Raw genomic sequence first — 16,167 nt, forward strand, 5'->3', positions numbered from 1 at the left:
TCATAAACTGTGTCTTGTTTGGATGTTCATCCCAGCAATGTGGAGCTGTCTATGACAGTAACTAACTGCTCTCTGGTTGGATTCTAGGCTAGCTACATGGGAGGCAATTCATGGCTGGTACTGAAAACCTAGTCACAAGCCTATAGCTTGAGAGGTCATAGACCATATGGGAAAACTGTCACTTTTCTTTGGTTCAATGAAAATAGTACACCCGCTCTTTTCCGGTTGGAACCATGGAGGGTGCCGAAGAGAAGAAGAAGAAGGTTCCTGCTGTGCCAGAAACTCTTAAGAAAAAGCGAAGGAATTTCGCAGAGTTGAAGGTGAAGTGCCTGAGGAAGAAGTTTGCCCAGAAGACGCTTCGAAGGGCAAGGAGGAAGCTTATCTATGAAAAGGCTAAGCACTACCACAAGGAATACAGGCAGATGTACAGAACTGAGATCCGCATGGCTAAGATGGCCAGGAAAGCTGGTAACTTCTATGTACCTGCAGAACCCAAACTAGCCTTTGTCGTCAGAATCAGAGGTATCAATGGTGTGAGCCCAAAGGTCCGCAAAGTGTTGCAGCTTCTTCGCCTTCGCCAGATCTTCAATGGCACCTTTGTAAAACTCAACAAGGCTTCCATTAACATGCTGAGGATTGTGGAGCCATATATTGCATGGGGCTACCCAAACCTGAAGTCAGTAAATGAGCTAATCTACAAGCGTGGCTATGGCAAAATCCGTAAGAAGCGAATTGCTTTGACAGATAACACTCTGATTGCTCGATCTCTTGGTAAATATGCCATCATCTGCATGGAAGATCTGATTCATGAGATCTATACTGTGGGGAAACACTTCAAGGAAGCAAATAACTTCTTGTGGCCCTTCAAGCTGTCCTCTCCACGAGGTGGAATGAAGAAAAAGACAACCCACTTTGTGGAAGGTGGAGATGCTGGCAACAGAGAAGACCAGATCAATAGGCTTATTAGAAGAATGAACTAAGGTATCTACCACAGTATTTTTGTACTATGGTCAGTTAATAAACATTGACTGCTGTCAAATTGAAAAAAAAAAAAGAAAAAAAGAAAATAGTACACCCATCAAATGGCCTTATAAATGCATATGTTTTATGTCCATGTATTAATGCTGTTCTCATTTTTTGTCATAGAAGTGTCTGACAACTGGGGCAACCCAAGACTCCTCAAGATGATAAAGTGTCACTTGAATGCTCAGCACTGAATGGGACATCTTCATCACATTTGCTGGGCTTCAGGAAACATTGAGGAGGTGGTGGTAGAAAGAATATTAGTGCTGCTCTCCTCACTTGCCAGAGAAATTTCTTTTGGATGGTGGCTGTAGACACTGGGGAGTCTCAAAACTCATCAAAGTGCTTAAAACTAGAGCCTCTTGAGAGTGCTGCAGAGGACATCACTGCCACACCCTTCAGGGCAGAAAGAATGTGAGAGCCCAGAAGATGGGAAGGGGTACTTTGTAACATTACCCCTTGGACGTTAAGGGACTGCACTTGTGTATTCATGATCTCACAGTGGAGGTCGCTATCTTCATAAGACCTGCACAATTTTGTGTCCTTCAACATTTCTACTCAGATGATGGAGAAAGGGGAGTAAAAGAATGAAACATCAAAATAGAAGAGGGACTACATGGAAAGAGGAGCAGGTTCACTTGAATTGGAATAGGGTAAGGAAGAACTAATGAGCATGATGGGCAGAGATTATAATCAAATTACAGCATGTTCATGTATTTAAATTCCAGACAAAAGGGCTGGAGAATGGCTTAGTAGTTAAGGCACTTGCCTACAAAGCCAAAGGACCCAGGTTCAATTCCCCAGGACCCACATAATCCAGATGTACAAGGGGACACTCACATCTGGAGTTCATTTGCAGCAGCAGGAGGCCCTAGCATGCCCATTCTCTCTCTTGCTCTCTCTCTCTCTCCCCACCTATTTATCTCTCTCTCTCTCTCAAATAAAGAAAAATAAAAAGAATTTAAATTCTCAACAAAAATCTGAAAAAATACATTTATTTTTTAAATGTGAAATATGCACACAATGGAATTCTATTCAGCAGTACAGAAAGCCAAAATTATGAAATTTTCAGGAAAATGGATGGGCCTGGAACAAATCATATTAAGTGAAATGATTCAAATTCACAAAGACCAAAGCCACATGTTCTTTCCAAATTGTGGGTTTGAGTAGTCTTCAAACATCATATTTTCAAGTATCTCATGCACTTTGGTAGACCTAATATATCAGTGAGATACCCAGGAGAGGAATAGGGGAGCTAAGGGGAGTAAAGGGGAGCTGAAGCCCCACATAAGTGAGATAAACAGGAGCCAAGCTCCTAAAGAGCTTCATACAAGAGTACCACAGAATCTTTGGCTGTGTGTAGAATTGGGTAGCACAAGGCAGGAGAATACCTGCCAGTTTATCAACCTTGACCTCAATGTCACTGATACCTTGAGCACTTCTGATTGCTCCAAGTTCCTAGCTCTCTGTACACTATCCTTCCCACTGAGCCTCTCAGTGTTCATACTCAAGCCTTTTTTTTTTTTTTTTTTGAGGCAAGCCCAACAGACTGCTTTTTTTTATGTGAGAGTAAGAGAGCGAGAGAGAGAGAATTGGTGCAACAGAGTCTCCAGCCACTGCAATCAAACTCCAGACACTGGTGCTGCCTTGTGCACCTTGTGCACCTGCATTACTCTGTGTCTGGCTTATGTAGGACCTGGAAAGTCAAACATGAGTACTTAGGTTTCTCAGGCAAGCACCTTAACTGCTAAGCCATCTCTCAAGCCCCATGGTTCTTTGTTATTCCAGAACATCCAAGCATCACCCCCACATCTATCAATCCTTTCCTCATACTTGTGCATTTCATCCAGGTCCACCTTGGACTCCACAGGTCCCTATTAAATAGTTAACTCATATGCTCTGTAATAGGCCAAACTTGGTGAATCAACAGTCTACTTCCCAGCCACATGCCTCATTTAGATCAGGGGAATATCACTAGATAAGAGCACATGTGTATGCTCACTGGTCATAACATTAGATCATGGATATGAATCTCAAATACACCCTCCCTCCTGCACAGCTATATAGTGCTCACTCATCTTTTCTTTTTCCACTTCCACATGACTATGCCTCACTTTCACATGGCCTCCTTATTTTTTTCTGTCTGCCTTCTATGGCTAGAAGGCCTCATAGTTGTTGAAAGAATTACATGAAGCCCCTTTAATGCACTTGAATAGAGACACTTTCAGCATTCAGTAAATGTCAGCAACTGCTTGTTATTACTTATACACAACTACCTTAGTGACTTCCCTACAGGCATCCCTGTCTTCCAAACCAGAGGCCAGCCTCCTTCACCTTCTCCAGATCTTCAGTATTGCATTTCCCCTACTGCATTATTAACTTGCCTCTCTGTTAGCTTATATAGATGAGCATATACACAAATTCTAGTACCTTCCATCTAAAATATGAATCTCTGGAAACAGAAGTACCTCTACTTTTGCCTCTCTGCCTTGCCCCATTAATGCCAAGCTTCTGGGTTTGTTTTGTTCCTTGGAGGTTCTGTGTATGTGGGGTATACATGTAAATGAAGGTTTGTATGTATGATGGCACATGTGCACATGTAGAGGCCAGAGGCTGAAATCAGGTATCCAGGGTAATTTTTCTCCACTTATTTTTGAGATACATTCTTTTACTATGTAGTCTCAGGGTGGGCTCAAACTCACAGTGATCCTCCAACCTCTGCCTCCTGAGTGCTGGGATTAAAGGTGTGTGGCACGCTTGGTTCTTCCTATTTAGGGACTCTCTCACCATGATTGTGTCAAAAGAGTCGACAACCCCAGGTTGCTACATTCTCTCTTGTCCCTCTACAATCATTTCCTATGTGATTTCATCAATGCCAACTATAAACTGATAATTCCACAAAATCTTTTTCTAGCCCAGTCTTTTCTTGTAATATTGTTTTCACTACTTATCTCATACCTAACACATTGATTCCTAATCACTATGATTTACATACATTATCTTTCATTCTAGAAGTTTTCAGTATTTTTCACATGTACTTCTCAAAATCATCTCAGATGTAATACACCCAAAATAAATAATGTCCTCCCACTCTCTGCCACACCACGTCTTTCAAATCCAGAAGATAACTTGGCAACTTTCTTTCATCTCCATCCAATCCACTGAGTCTTTTGAGGATCTTGACAGACAACCCACCAGAGGGGAGAACATATTGCAAATCATCTATTTCATAAGTAGTCAATATTTATAATATAGAGAACTCTTAAAAATCAACTACAAAACAATCTAATTCAATAGTAGGCAAACAACTCAAATAGACTTTTCTCTATGAAGATGTACAAATGATCAATAAATAAATCACCAATCATTAAGGCAATGCAAAACAATTTCATAGTAATATGCCTCTTTATGCCATGCCCATCAAGATTGTAACTATTATTTTTTAAAAAAAGAAAAGAAAAGATCAAGATAACAAGGGCTGGAGAGAGTTAAGAAACTAGGAATCCTTATGCTGTGTTAGTCGAATGTAAAACAGTGTAGTCATTTTGAAAATTAATATGGAACCTCTTGAAAAATAAAAATAGTCACACTATCCAACAATACCATATTTGGCTCTATATCCAGAAGAAATGGAAGAAATATCTGGCATGTATCCACATATTCATTTTTCAATACACCAGTGTATTTTACTATGTTAATCACCAAAACATGTATGTTAATCACAGCAATTCTCAGAATAGGCCAGAAGTACAAGAATCCAAATGTTCATGAGTAGTTGAATGTGTAGAGAAGATGGTGCATATACATAGATTGTTGTTCAACTTTTAAAAAATTACTATTCAACAATGTTTTAATCTCATTTATTTACTTATTTGAGAGAGAGAAAGGGGGCACGCCAAGGCCACTAGCCACTACAAATGAACTCCAGATGCATGTGCCACTTCGTGCATCTGGCTTACATAAGTACTGGGAAATCGAAGCTGGGTCTTAGGCCTTGCTGGCAAGTGCCTTAATGTCTGAATCATCTCTCCAACAAATCTCAAGAATCCTTTTAAAAGATGAGACAACTCAAAGCCAGGTGTGGTGGCGCCTGCCTTTAATCCAAGCACTTGGGAGGCAGAGATAGGAGGATCACCATGAGTTCAAGGCCATCCTGAGACTACATAGTGAATTCCAGGTCAGCCTGAGCTAAAGTGAGATCCTACCTCGAAAATCCAAAGTAAAATAAAATAAAAAGAGAGAGACAAGTCACAATGTACACACTTTTGAGATCAATTCTTGCTGGAGGCAGAGGTAGAAGGATCAGGAGTTCAAGGCCAACTTGAGCCAGGGCCTCCCTCACACTCTAGTCCTCAGACTCCCAAGTGTTGAGATTTCAAGTGTCCACTATTGTTTTTTCGTGTCCATTACAATGACCTTCCCCAGTGCAATAGCCTCCACTTTAGAACTCATCTCAACATGGTCTTACCGTGGCTGCAATCTGTATCTTCTGCCCTTGACTAAACTGGATATGGAGTGTGTGTGAAACTCTAAAAGGGATATCTTCTATATGAGATCACTGACAATGTGAGACTGTAGAAGTATAAAACTAGGAGCAAAATCATTCTGTTTGGGCTAGGGGTTGGGAGGGGGACCAGCCTTTTATTTTTGGCTCGCCAAAACAGATACCTCCAATCTCCGCGCTGCGCGTATCCGGGAAAAGTGTTCGCTAGGTGTCGCTGGTTCTCCACTGTCAGATTCCTGGCTGTGGTTTCTTTTTCAAAAGCCCAGGGCAAGGAGACCTCCAAGACTTGTCAATAAACTAAGCTCCAACCGGGATCGTCTCGTTTGGGAGCAGTCAGACCTCTAAAAACCCAATGACTTTCTGTCACCTGGCTGTCCCTTTATGAATGGTTTAGTTCATTGAAAGATTAGAATAAAGGCATGGGTTCCCGATCGCGCCTCCCCAGCGCGCATCATTTTCACAAGTATAGAATAGAAAGAAAAAAATAATCATTAGATTTGCGTGCTGGAATTTTTATGTCATTAGAATCGGGAGAAGTTTTTTCTGACGAATAATTTACAGCAAGTAAGGACAATGGTAGGAAACCATGAGAATAAATCCCAAAGTTCACATGAAGAACCCGGCAAGGTAGCAAATTCAATGGGATTTGGCGTTAGACAAAGCCAACTTTGACTTCTGATTTAGTCACCCAGTGATGGTCCGAGAGTCTCGGTTGTAATGTCTGTGAATTAGGAGGGTTTTATTTATTTTTATTTTTATTTATTCATCGCCACCCAGAATGTGTACTCCAGGTAAAATAAAAGTCTGGGGTTTCGGGCACATTGCTGCTACCTTGGCCTGTATCTGGCGATGCTTCTCTCTGAAATGTGGTAACGCTGGCTCACCGGGTGCCAAGCCCTGCAGGGATGGACGCTCTGGGCCCGCGGCGACCCGGGAACATCAGCCACTGCAGCGACTGTCCGGCGAGCGGGCACCTCATCCTCTCGGACCGCAAGCAACACACCCGCCACTGGCTTCGTAGGAGCAGCAGCGAAGGCTCACGATCATTTCCTACAGTCACTGTCGTGGCCTGCTTGCGCCTGGCAGGAAAGGCGACCTCCTAGCTCTGGCCAGGCGCGACAGAGACGTTGGGCAGCACCCCTGGGGCGCGATGCCGTCCCTGGGGGGAAAACCGCTTCGCAGACTTGACTCTCCCCGGGAGCGCAGAACCTCGCCAGCAGCGCCGGGTGCCGGAGTTTCCCGCATCCCAGTCCCCATGGCTGCACCATCTCCACCCCATTCTGCCCACAGTGGGCGGAAGCCTGGCCTCCCGCAGTGACCCAGGCTGGGAGTGTTTTGCGGACCCGAGGGCGCCCGGGAACTAGTCCGAGGCACAGCAGCTGGGCGCGCGGTAGGACAGAGGAGGGGAGTCCACAGGAGAAGGAGGAGGAGGATGGGGAGAATGTAGGAAAGAGTTAGGCTTGGGTGAGAGCAGGGCACGGCCTTCCAGGCCGGGTGCCCATCAGCTGGACGCACAACCCTGCCCAGCTCCTCCAACTCGGGCCCAATTCAGGCCCGAGGCGCCTCTGCTGCTGGCATCCACTAGCTCCCAGGAGCGCAGTGCTTCTCCGTGATGCGGCTGCTGTCCGCGGCCGCCCAGATGGTCCGAGGAGCGCCCGCGCGGTCCCGGACAGTCTCGGGCCCTGGCCACGTGCCGACCTCCCGATCCCCAGTCACACACTCCCCTCACCCGGCCCAACTCTCATACACTCAGAGTACCTCTGTGCTGCGGCCATCTAAAACTTTTCATCCCTGTCCAAATCCTCGTTTAGGAGCTGCCCAGTTGTAGTCCAGACAGGCCTGTTTGTCTTCTTCCCACCACCCACCTCCGGGCTTTGCCCACAGTCACTCTCGTGACACAGAGGTCGGCTGACCGCTGCCCAAGATGACACCAAGAGCCTCTGTCACTGAGCGGCTCCTGGTGACGCTGGACGCAGCCACTTTCTCATTCTCCCAGAACACACAACAAAGCAGACAACTTTCTCAATCAGCGAAACGCATCTTTACATCTTTGAAAGCTCTTGCCCACGCCTGTGCTAACTAGGATTTGATATTCGTTTTTATAAAATGATTATTTTTGTCAACTAAATATTATTTATCATTTCAAGTATATCGACCTCAATTTTTTACTTTACTACCCGATCATTCATCCTCAAATATCTTTGTATCCAACTCATTCCAATACTTCTTACAAAGTTCTAAGATTCAAATTCATAGCTATATGGGGCACGTATCTGTGTTAAGTTTATGTGTGCCGCATATACTGTGGCACCTGCCCAAACCTGCCTTCCAATCTATGTCATTCGTCCTCTACTGTTCCCTAGTGAAAATATAGCATCTATATATCTTCTAAACACCCCGGTGCAGGATGGGGAGCAGATAGCAGCATTTTAATGAAACAAGAAGGTGTTGGGGGCTTGAAATAGAATACTTTATTCTGAAACCAGGTTAAGCACTTGGCTTTGTGCTCTGGGCCCAAGCAGCAACCTCTTACAGTTGCTGAGAATTAGCACCAAATTTAAACACCTTCCATCAAAACTGATATAATTGTGAGGAGCTATGAAAAACAATCTCGTCAAGTGAGGTCCCCCGCATCACCAAAGTACACTTGTACTCTGCAAATAGCAAGAAAACATCTTTCCGCTGCAATGCTGAAAAGTTTACTTACTTCAGATCGTCCTCCGGAGGCGGGAAGCCACAACTAGTATGTGTGCAGAGCAACCCAAAAGCAAGTGTTACCTGTGTTAGTAACACCAAGAGCAGCAGTCCCAGGACTTGTTAAACTAAACCCACAGTTCTTTAAAGGCATGGAATGGTTCACGTTTGATGTTCGTAAAGCTCTGGAAAAATTCACAGAAGCCAATAAAATATGTTATTTGAACAAATTTTCTTTAAAAATAAATAACATAAACAAGCAACATATATTTTGACATACACACAAAATTTGTATTTCTTGTTTTTTCCATCACTAAATGTATCCGTTCTGGGTCTTCATTACTATGCTAATAGTAATAGTAAATAGTCTTTGAAACACGTATCTTTTACTCAAATCGCAAGTAATAGAACATTTAAAGAACAGATTGAAAGGGGTTTTCTTTGTTGTTGTTTTTTCTTCCTAATGCAAACGTTTGGGGGGAAAAAAAAAACTCCAATTAAATTCAGTGTTGACTACTTAGGGAAATAAGTGCCACAACCCAGAAATCCTTCCGAGGTGACTTCCAAGTCCTTTCCTGACGTTGGTCCTAAGTTTTTTTGTTTGTTTGTTTGTTTTTTAGGTAGGATCTCGCTCTAGCCCAGTAATTCAGTATGTAGTCTCAGGATGACTTCAAACTCATGTCAATCCTCTGACCCCTGCCTCCCGAGTGTTGGGACTAAAGGCATGTGGCACCACGTCTGGCTTGGTCCTAATATTTTTAACCTTTCATTTAATTCCTCAATAGAAATCTAATCAAATCAAAGAAAGATAAGGAAAATAAGTATAGATTTTTTTAAATTGCCTGAATTTAATGGTCAGTAAAGAACAGCCATAGAGAGGAAGTAGCGAAACTTTAGGAGGAAAATAGGACACACTGTTGGCTTTAGGTTCCTTAGAACCCAAAAGCTCGGTGTCCTTTACGAAACTATATGCTGGATTTTCGTCGCAGATTTGCGCTGCGCTTCTCGTCCGCGCTCCGAGCTAGACTCGGTGGGCAGATGCGCAAAAGTAAGAAATCGGGTGTGGAGTAGGTGTGCCTCCCTGTTGCTGCAGGGTGCTTCCAAGACTAGGTTTAGGAGGGAAGGGGTTAAGTCAGACCCTGTCTGTAGCGGTACAACTTGCACAGTTTAGCCTCTTAAAGTCAACGCCCCCCCCCCCCCAGCCGGCCAATGGACTGCTGTGAGCGCCGCGGCCTGCCGTGAAGGGGCGTGGCCTGAGGCTCTCCGAGGCCGGGGGGAGTGACACTCTGGTGGGAGGGGGCTCTGTGGAACGCTGGGGAAGGAGAGAGTAGAAAAGATAAAGCCAGGCCAGAGGGTAAAAGGTGGCCTGCTCCTCTCGGAATCTAGAGGCCGCCCCGGGTCGCCGCCCTCGCGGGGAGGTGGGCTCCGGAAGAGCCAGCCCAGCGAGGCCTAGAGAACACCCACCCGGAGCGAAGTCCTGCAAGTGGGGAAGAAAAAGTGACTTGGGCCGTGCGCCTTGGCGGCACTGGGGAGAGGATTGCAGACCTGAAGGGCTCTGGCCAATTCTAGCCAACTTCCTCCAAGGTGGCAGATCCCGGCCTGCCCTTAAGGGCGATAGGCAATGAGATAGTCCCGCTGAACTGCCAAAGGAAGGCGTCTGCCGCTGGATTCAGGGGGAGGGGGTCTCCAGACGGGTGGGCCTCAGAGGTGGGGGAAGAGGGTGGGCACAGACACTGGGTCGGAGGAGGGCGGCGGCTGCGGAGCGGCGCCAGAGTGGACTGCACGGGCCTGGCACACCCAGCTCGCTAGTGCTGAGGTCGCCCTCGCTCTCGGTCGGGCTTGAAGCTGCCTGGTGACCGAACTGCCTGCGGGGCCAGTTGGCCTCTCGCTTCGGCTCGCCACGCAAATGGCTGTGCGCGGCGCCGGCACTTTGACACCCTTCTCCATCCAGGCGATCCTCAACAAGAAAGAGGAGCGCAGCGGGCTGACTGCGCCCGAGGGGCGCGCGGCACCTGGAGGTACCAAGGTGGCGGTGGCCGCGGCGCCCGCGGTCTGCTGCTGGCGGCTCTTTGGGGAGACGGACTCCAGTGCGCTGGGGGGCGCCGAGGACTCTCTGCTGGCGTCTCCCGCCAAAGCCAGAACAGCTGTGGGGCAAACAGCGGAGAGCACTGGAGGCTGGGACTCCGACTCGGCCCAGAGCGAGGAGAACGAGGGCCGGAGGCGCTGCCCGGACGCGACCAGAGCCAGTGGGGCCGACCGCGCGGGTGTGATCCTGGGCCTGGACCGGCGGGTCTGCGAGCTGCACACGGATAAGGACCTGGAGGAGGAAGCCGCGGTCCGGAGCGACAGCGAGATGTCAGCCAGTGTTTCAGGTCAGCTCCCGCTTCCAAGTGAAGGGGACTGGGCTGAGTGGGATATGCAAAGAATTTAGTTAACCACTCCGAGGGAGAAGGAGCTGTTGTGAGCACCCTGCGCCTGGGGCTTAGGTTCGGACCAAGTTCTGTACGATGGCGCGAGTTGCGTCAATCCTTGGGCAACTGCTTGGGTCCTCCAGTAGGAAACTGAGCGCCTGAACCTGCGCTCCAAGGAATTTGAGTTAATCTCCAAGGCCTTGGCTTTATTGGTTTTCGAACGTCCAAAATTAGCAAAGGGGGAAGCACTGGGATTGCTATGGCCCAACACATTAATAGCTAGAGGTTCGTCCCCCCGCCCCCAAAGAGTAGTGATGGGTAGCAAAGATCGCCTCCAGCTGGGCCTGCAGAGCCAGGGCTTTGGGGACGGGACAAGTTTAATTTTCTAGACCTCAAGACGGGAAGGGCAGCGTTTGGCTGAGACCTAGGCTCTGGCAGCACTACCTGGAAGTGGAAGGGAAAGGGCCTCGATGTAGGTCCGAGGACCTACATCCTCTCCACTGGGAGAGGAGCCTCTTGGTTCACAAGCTGGGACACATCCTGGTCCACAAGACCCCTAGCCCACTCAAGTTAGGTTCCTCTACTGTAAGCCGTATCACTGGCTCAAAGCAGGCCAGTGGCTGAACCTCGCCACTGGAGTGCTGGGGGATCAGGAAGAGGCCTACGGGGTAGTGTCAAATCAGAGAAATATCAGGGTTCAAGGCCCAGAGCATGAGCATAGACACCACCCTCTCTCCGCCATCTATTCCATGCCCTCCTCTCATTTCTTGCAAGAGGGGAACCAAGTCTATCCAAGGCCCCGCTGATCCCCTATTCCTTATACCTCGTACCTACTAGGGATATTGGGGCCTAATCCTCCCAAAACCTTTGATTCCAAGACCTGTCCCCTTCCTTCCTCTTCAGTGTAGCCAACTTTGTTTTTTTTGGGGGGGTGGGGGCGACGGAGCAGAGAAACAAAAATGCAGGCCAGAACTCTGAATGGAGAGCAGGCGTCCAGGAAACGCGGGAAGCTGTTCTTTGCCCCATGTAAGCTGTAAGCACAGTTGCTAAGTGGTCAGTAGCCCCAGAAGGGACAGATTTGAGAAGCAAGTGGGACAACGTTCTGAAACATAATTTTTCAGAATCTCACCTCTTGCTTCAATGGGATGAAAACGTATTTCCACTGCCAATCCATCCCCAGAAACCACTTCACTTCTGGGAGTCTGACCACCTCTTATTTTTTTTGTTTCTCCGGGGACCCGCAGGCGACCGCAGCCCAAGAGTCGAGGACGACGGTGTTGGTTCAGAAGGTGCACGCGTGCCGGGGTTCTGCAGCGGAGACGGCTCGGGTAACAGCGGGAGAGCCGCCAGCGTGGATGAGGAGGCAGAGCCCGTGGCTCCCAAGCCACGCAAGAAGCGCTCGCGGGCTGCCTTCTCTCATGCGCAGGTCTTCGAGCTGGAGCGCCGTTTTAATCATCAGCGCTACCTATCCGGGCCTGAGCGCGCGGATCTGGCAGCCTCGCTGAAACTCACCGAGACGCAGGTGAAGATATGGTTTCAAAACCGTCGCTACAAGACCAAACGTCGACAGATGGCCGCCGACCTTCTGGCATCGGCGCCCGCCGCCAAGAAGGTGGCAGTAAAAGTGCTGGTGCGTGATGACCAGAGACAATATCTGCCCGGCGAGGTGCTGAGGCCACCCTCGCTGCTGCCACTGCAGCCTTCCTATTATTACCCTTACTACTGCCTCCCGGGCTGGGCACTGTCCACGTGCGCGGCTGCTGCGGGCACTCAGTGAGCCTCCTGGGGTGGGGCAGTGAGTAATTCCTGCGCCTTGGTTTCCACGATTGCTGACCAGTGTAGAGGTTGTACTCTGTGCAGGGGAGCTGAACCGAGAGGGGAAGGAGAGGATGAACCCCTGTCTAGGCTCTGCTAGCCTGGGCAGCCCCAAGGCTGAACCGAGTCTGCCCCGAGAGGACACCTTATTCTGAACAGATGCGCCCTATGGCTTAGGGGCTCTGCATACGCGTCACCTGTCTGAAAACCTCTGGACGCTATTTATTCCCATAACTATGTTGGATTCCAATTGTGTCTGCCTGGGAATGGTGCTTGCCTAAAATAGAGGGGACTCCTGGAGACCCCAGAATGTCAGGCCTGCGGTAGCTGGCACGCAAGGCCACACTAGTTCATGGTATCCATGATGCCAATCTATGTGTATCTACATATCTTTTAGTTTTTGAAAATTACATTTGTGACAAAGGCATGCAGAACCCTGGCAGCTTCAGGCCAGGAGTTGATTTGAAATGCGAAGGGTTTGTTTCTGGGGGCTTCCACTCCAACCTGAGCAAGCCCTCCTAGGAGCTGAATGTAAAACTAGGAGTCTTTCCACATGATGACCCCCCACTCACTCTTCCCCTTCAGACACAGCCCCACCTGGAGGGGAAGCGGTGGGAAGCTCCAAATAAGGAGAGGGCCCAAGCAAAGGCCCTTTTGCAGAACTTTGCCTTTTTTCTTTTTGTTTTTTAAAGGAGACTTGTAGCACTTTTCAGTTTGTATTCATATAATGATTATTTTGCATTCAATGTGAAGATTCCTAGCCTGTGCTTTAGCGGCATCCTCCGCAGTCCTGCGGACTAGTCCCCCATTCCCTTTCCATCCTGACATTCTCCGGGGACTCCTGGGCCCTGGACAGTTAGGAGGACCTCCTTCTCTACTCCGCACCTGTTTCTGAGACGTGGGACCTTAACTGTCTTTGTCAGCTTTTCGCATCCTTAAGGGCACTGTGCACTCAACTAGAGTATTATCTTTAAACGATTTGTGAAGTTTGAAAGCTCTATTCGCTGTATTTTTTTTTAATTTATAAACTTTTAGTTTAACATGCTTTCCTGGATGCAGTGTTTTCTCTGATATTTTCTGGGTATGCCTTTAGGATGATCAGGAAGGCTGGCTGGAAATAAGTGGGGCTCATTTTCGCTATTTCTTTTCTGTCTGGACAGAAGATTCCTTGCTACCACCCCCTCCTTCCAAGAGCCCTTGCTACCCACCCACAAGGAAAGGCTTAAACTACTCTGGCTCAGGAAATCACAACTTGTGGGGTATTGCAGAAGTTAAGGACACCTCCCACCGAATTTGAGAACAAATTCCTAGGATTCCTCGTTTTCTGGAGGTTAATTGCTAAACCTTCCATATCCTCCAGCCTTTTCTGTGCTTTAGAATTAGAAAACGTTTATCTTATTTCGTTCCAAGAATAAGCTGCAAAACAAAACAACAAAACAGAACACTTGCACTGAAATTCTAAATCAATTTGGAGAGAGTTAGGCGTGAATAACGTTTCTCCGCATACAGTCACAGCGGGTTTTATCCCTGCTGATGCAAACTGGACTTCACAGTGTTTCAAAGCGCTCCTGAACCAGTAATGACCTGGCATTATTCAATCCCAACGGAAGTCCAGGGGACAGTTTAGGATGAGACAGGTTTTTTTAGCTCCCAATTTTACAGACGAATATGCCTGGCCGTCCAAGACTCCGCAGACTACCGCAGATTCCAGGGAAACTTCGCCTTTGCTGGCAGCTCACGCAGATTCCCAGCGAGCAAGGAAGCGAAGCTGCTTTGCAAGCGCTGTCAGTCACTGCGCCCGGCAGCAAGCGCCACCCCGGGCAGCGCGGGGACCCTCGTCGGGGCTGATTCCAACCTGCCTGCATCAGGAAGGCTGGTTTGCACTCCTCCCCAGCTTCAACCTTTCCCAGCCTCAGGCTTTGGTATCCCTAAAGGCCTAGGCGAGGAGGACCGCCACTTCGCGACCCGCTTGACAGTTTCCGCAAACAGCGAAAAGCCTGGGGATGGCAAAGACTGCGCCCCACCCACCACGGCGCCACGGGATTTGGTTCCTGCAGTCATTTTTCTTTTCTTTTAAGAGCATTTTAACTTCCATTTTAATGTTCTTATTAACCAAAATATATTTTCCTTGTTGAAATTTAGCACGTTTCCGTTAATGCTATACAATCTCCTTCCCTCCTGTGCCCAGAGATCTCTGGTTTTTCCTGGAGCGGTCAATTTTCTTCCCTTCTGAAAATGACAGCTAATTTCTCGCTGTTTCCTAAGAAGGCAGTTTCTTGTTTGTCTTTGAGGATTTGGAGAGGAAAGACCCAGTTTCTTTTGAGTAGAAAAATGAACAGACGTCCAGTGTGGCGATCCGTCAGTAGCTTCCTCTTCACGCTGCAGACCTCCTAGTCCCTTCCCTCCTTTCCAGGGGTAGTGGCACCTCTACTTTCCATCTCCCAATCCTGGGCTCCGCGCCTGGCCGCCTCCGCAGGGCTGGCCAAGTTGCCCAGGGAAAGCTATTCCCCTGACCTGTGTGATCCAGATTGTGGCAGCTTCCCTCTTGAGGTCGGTTCCAAAACTCAGAGGCAATCTCGGGGTCCAGATCAGTCTTCCAGGATTTCCCAGCAAAAAAATATGATCCTGAGATGGATGTCTGCTGTGGCAAATTCACCATATTACCTTTCTCATTGCATGCCTTTCCTTCTCTACCATCCACTCTTTTCTTGTTTCTTTTCCTTTCGTTTCCCTTTTCTTTCTTTTCATTTCTTTTGGAAGATTTAAAAAAAAGAAAGAAAGAAAAAGAAAAAGAAAACTTCAGCCCCAACTACCACTCTAGTCCTTGATAAAGAAGTCTTGGTTGATCCACTTCCTGCTTGAGTCTTTTCTGCCCAGAGCAGTCAACTGCAGCTTGAGCCCAGGATTCTTTAACTGATTCATACTTCCACACATTTAACCTTGAAGATCTTGAAGTTTGACCCACCCATCCTATAGCTAGGACAGGGGAATGGCTTCAGAAAGGTTCAGAATGTTCTTTGATGATCAGTTGGTGCCGTGAGTGTGTGTGTGTGTGTGTGTGTGTGTGTGTGTGTGTGTAATAGGGAGAAAGAGACAGAGAATGGGAAAAAGGAGAAGAGAGAAGGACTGCTGGCCTTGTTTAATTTAAGCTCTGTCCCATTCTCGGAGCTTTGGTTCTGGGACTCTCAGGTTTCTACATCCACTGTGTTGAAACCAAGGGAGAGGAAGTTAAGTTTCACTTTCAGAAATAAGTGCCTTCATGCAGTCATGGTCATGAATCCCAGCATCTTTCAACTCTCTCACACCGAGAAGGCAAGAGGGTGATGGCCAATCTGACTTTACTGGAGATAATTCAAATGATCTTAAAAGGGGTGTCCTTGTGCCTCTGGGCAAGGCTAATAGTGTCAATAGTGTTCACTATCCCACAATCAGGGAAGTCACACTGGTTGAAGACTGACATCAGAGTGTTTCTAAGGATCTAGGGGAGTGCTCTGAAGTACTATTCCTGGTTTCTGGCCTGCTCCTTTCAGAGGGAAGAGGGCTTAGGAACACACCTGGCAAAGAAAGACCAAGCACTTCCCCAAGGAACAGAAGCTCAGCACAGGCCTGCAGGTATTCCCCTATAGGACCCTGGGTTTCCAACTCCCTAAGTAGCCATCATCAGAGCTCTGTGTCAGCCAGACCAGCAATGCACTCTCCAATCAAGTTGTAGTCCAGTCT

At 47.7% G+C, this 16,167-nt stretch overlaps 2 protein-coding genes across 2 annotated transcripts; both read left to right on the forward strand.

Annotated features, from left to right (window-relative positions):
• Positions 1–221: 221 nt before the first annotated feature.
• LOC101617304 (60S ribosomal protein L7-like) lies at positions 222–1,039 on the forward strand. The gene has a single exon (XM_045161849.1). The coding sequence runs from the start codon at positions 234–236 to the stop codon at positions 978–980; it is 747 nt and encodes a 248-aa protein (XP_045017784.1). The 5' UTR covers positions 222–233; the 3' UTR covers positions 981–1,039.
• Positions 1,040–9,938: 8,899 nt separating this feature from the next.
• Nkx3-2 (NK3 homeobox 2) lies at positions 9,939–13,136 on the forward strand. The gene is made up of 2 exons (XM_004656064.2): positions 9,939–10,593; positions 11,877–13,136. Exons 1-2 carry the CDS (start codon positions 10,128–10,130, stop codon positions 12,407–12,409), a joined length of 999 nt encoding a protein of 332 aa, XP_004656121.2. The 5' UTR covers positions 9,939–10,127; the 3' UTR covers positions 12,410–13,136.
• The last annotated feature ends 3,031 nt before the right edge of the window (positions 13,137–16,167 follow it).

The sequence above is a fragment of the Jaculus jaculus genome, chromosome 11 (genome assembly GCF_020740685.1).
Source record: "Jaculus jaculus isolate mJacJac1 chromosome 11, mJacJac1.mat.Y.cur, whole genome shotgun sequence".
NCBI classification, from domain to species: Eukaryota; Metazoa; Chordata; class Mammalia; order Rodentia; family Dipodidae; genus Jaculus; species Jaculus jaculus.

Bases quoted from the DNA above. Each gene is read 5' to 3' on its own strand.
- LOC101617304 (XM_045161849.1), top strand. From the start codon at position 234: ATGGAGGGTGCCGAAGAGAAGAAGAAGAAGGTTCCTGCTGTGCCAGAA.
- Nkx3-2 (XM_004656064.2), top strand. From the start codon at position 10,128: ATGGCTGTGCGCGGCGCCGGCACTTTGACACCCTTCTCCATCCAGGCG. The intron at 10,594-11,876 runs GTCAGCTCCCGC...GGGGACCCGCAG, and splicing joins GATGTCAGCCAGTGTTTCAG to GCGACCGCAGCCCAAGAGTC.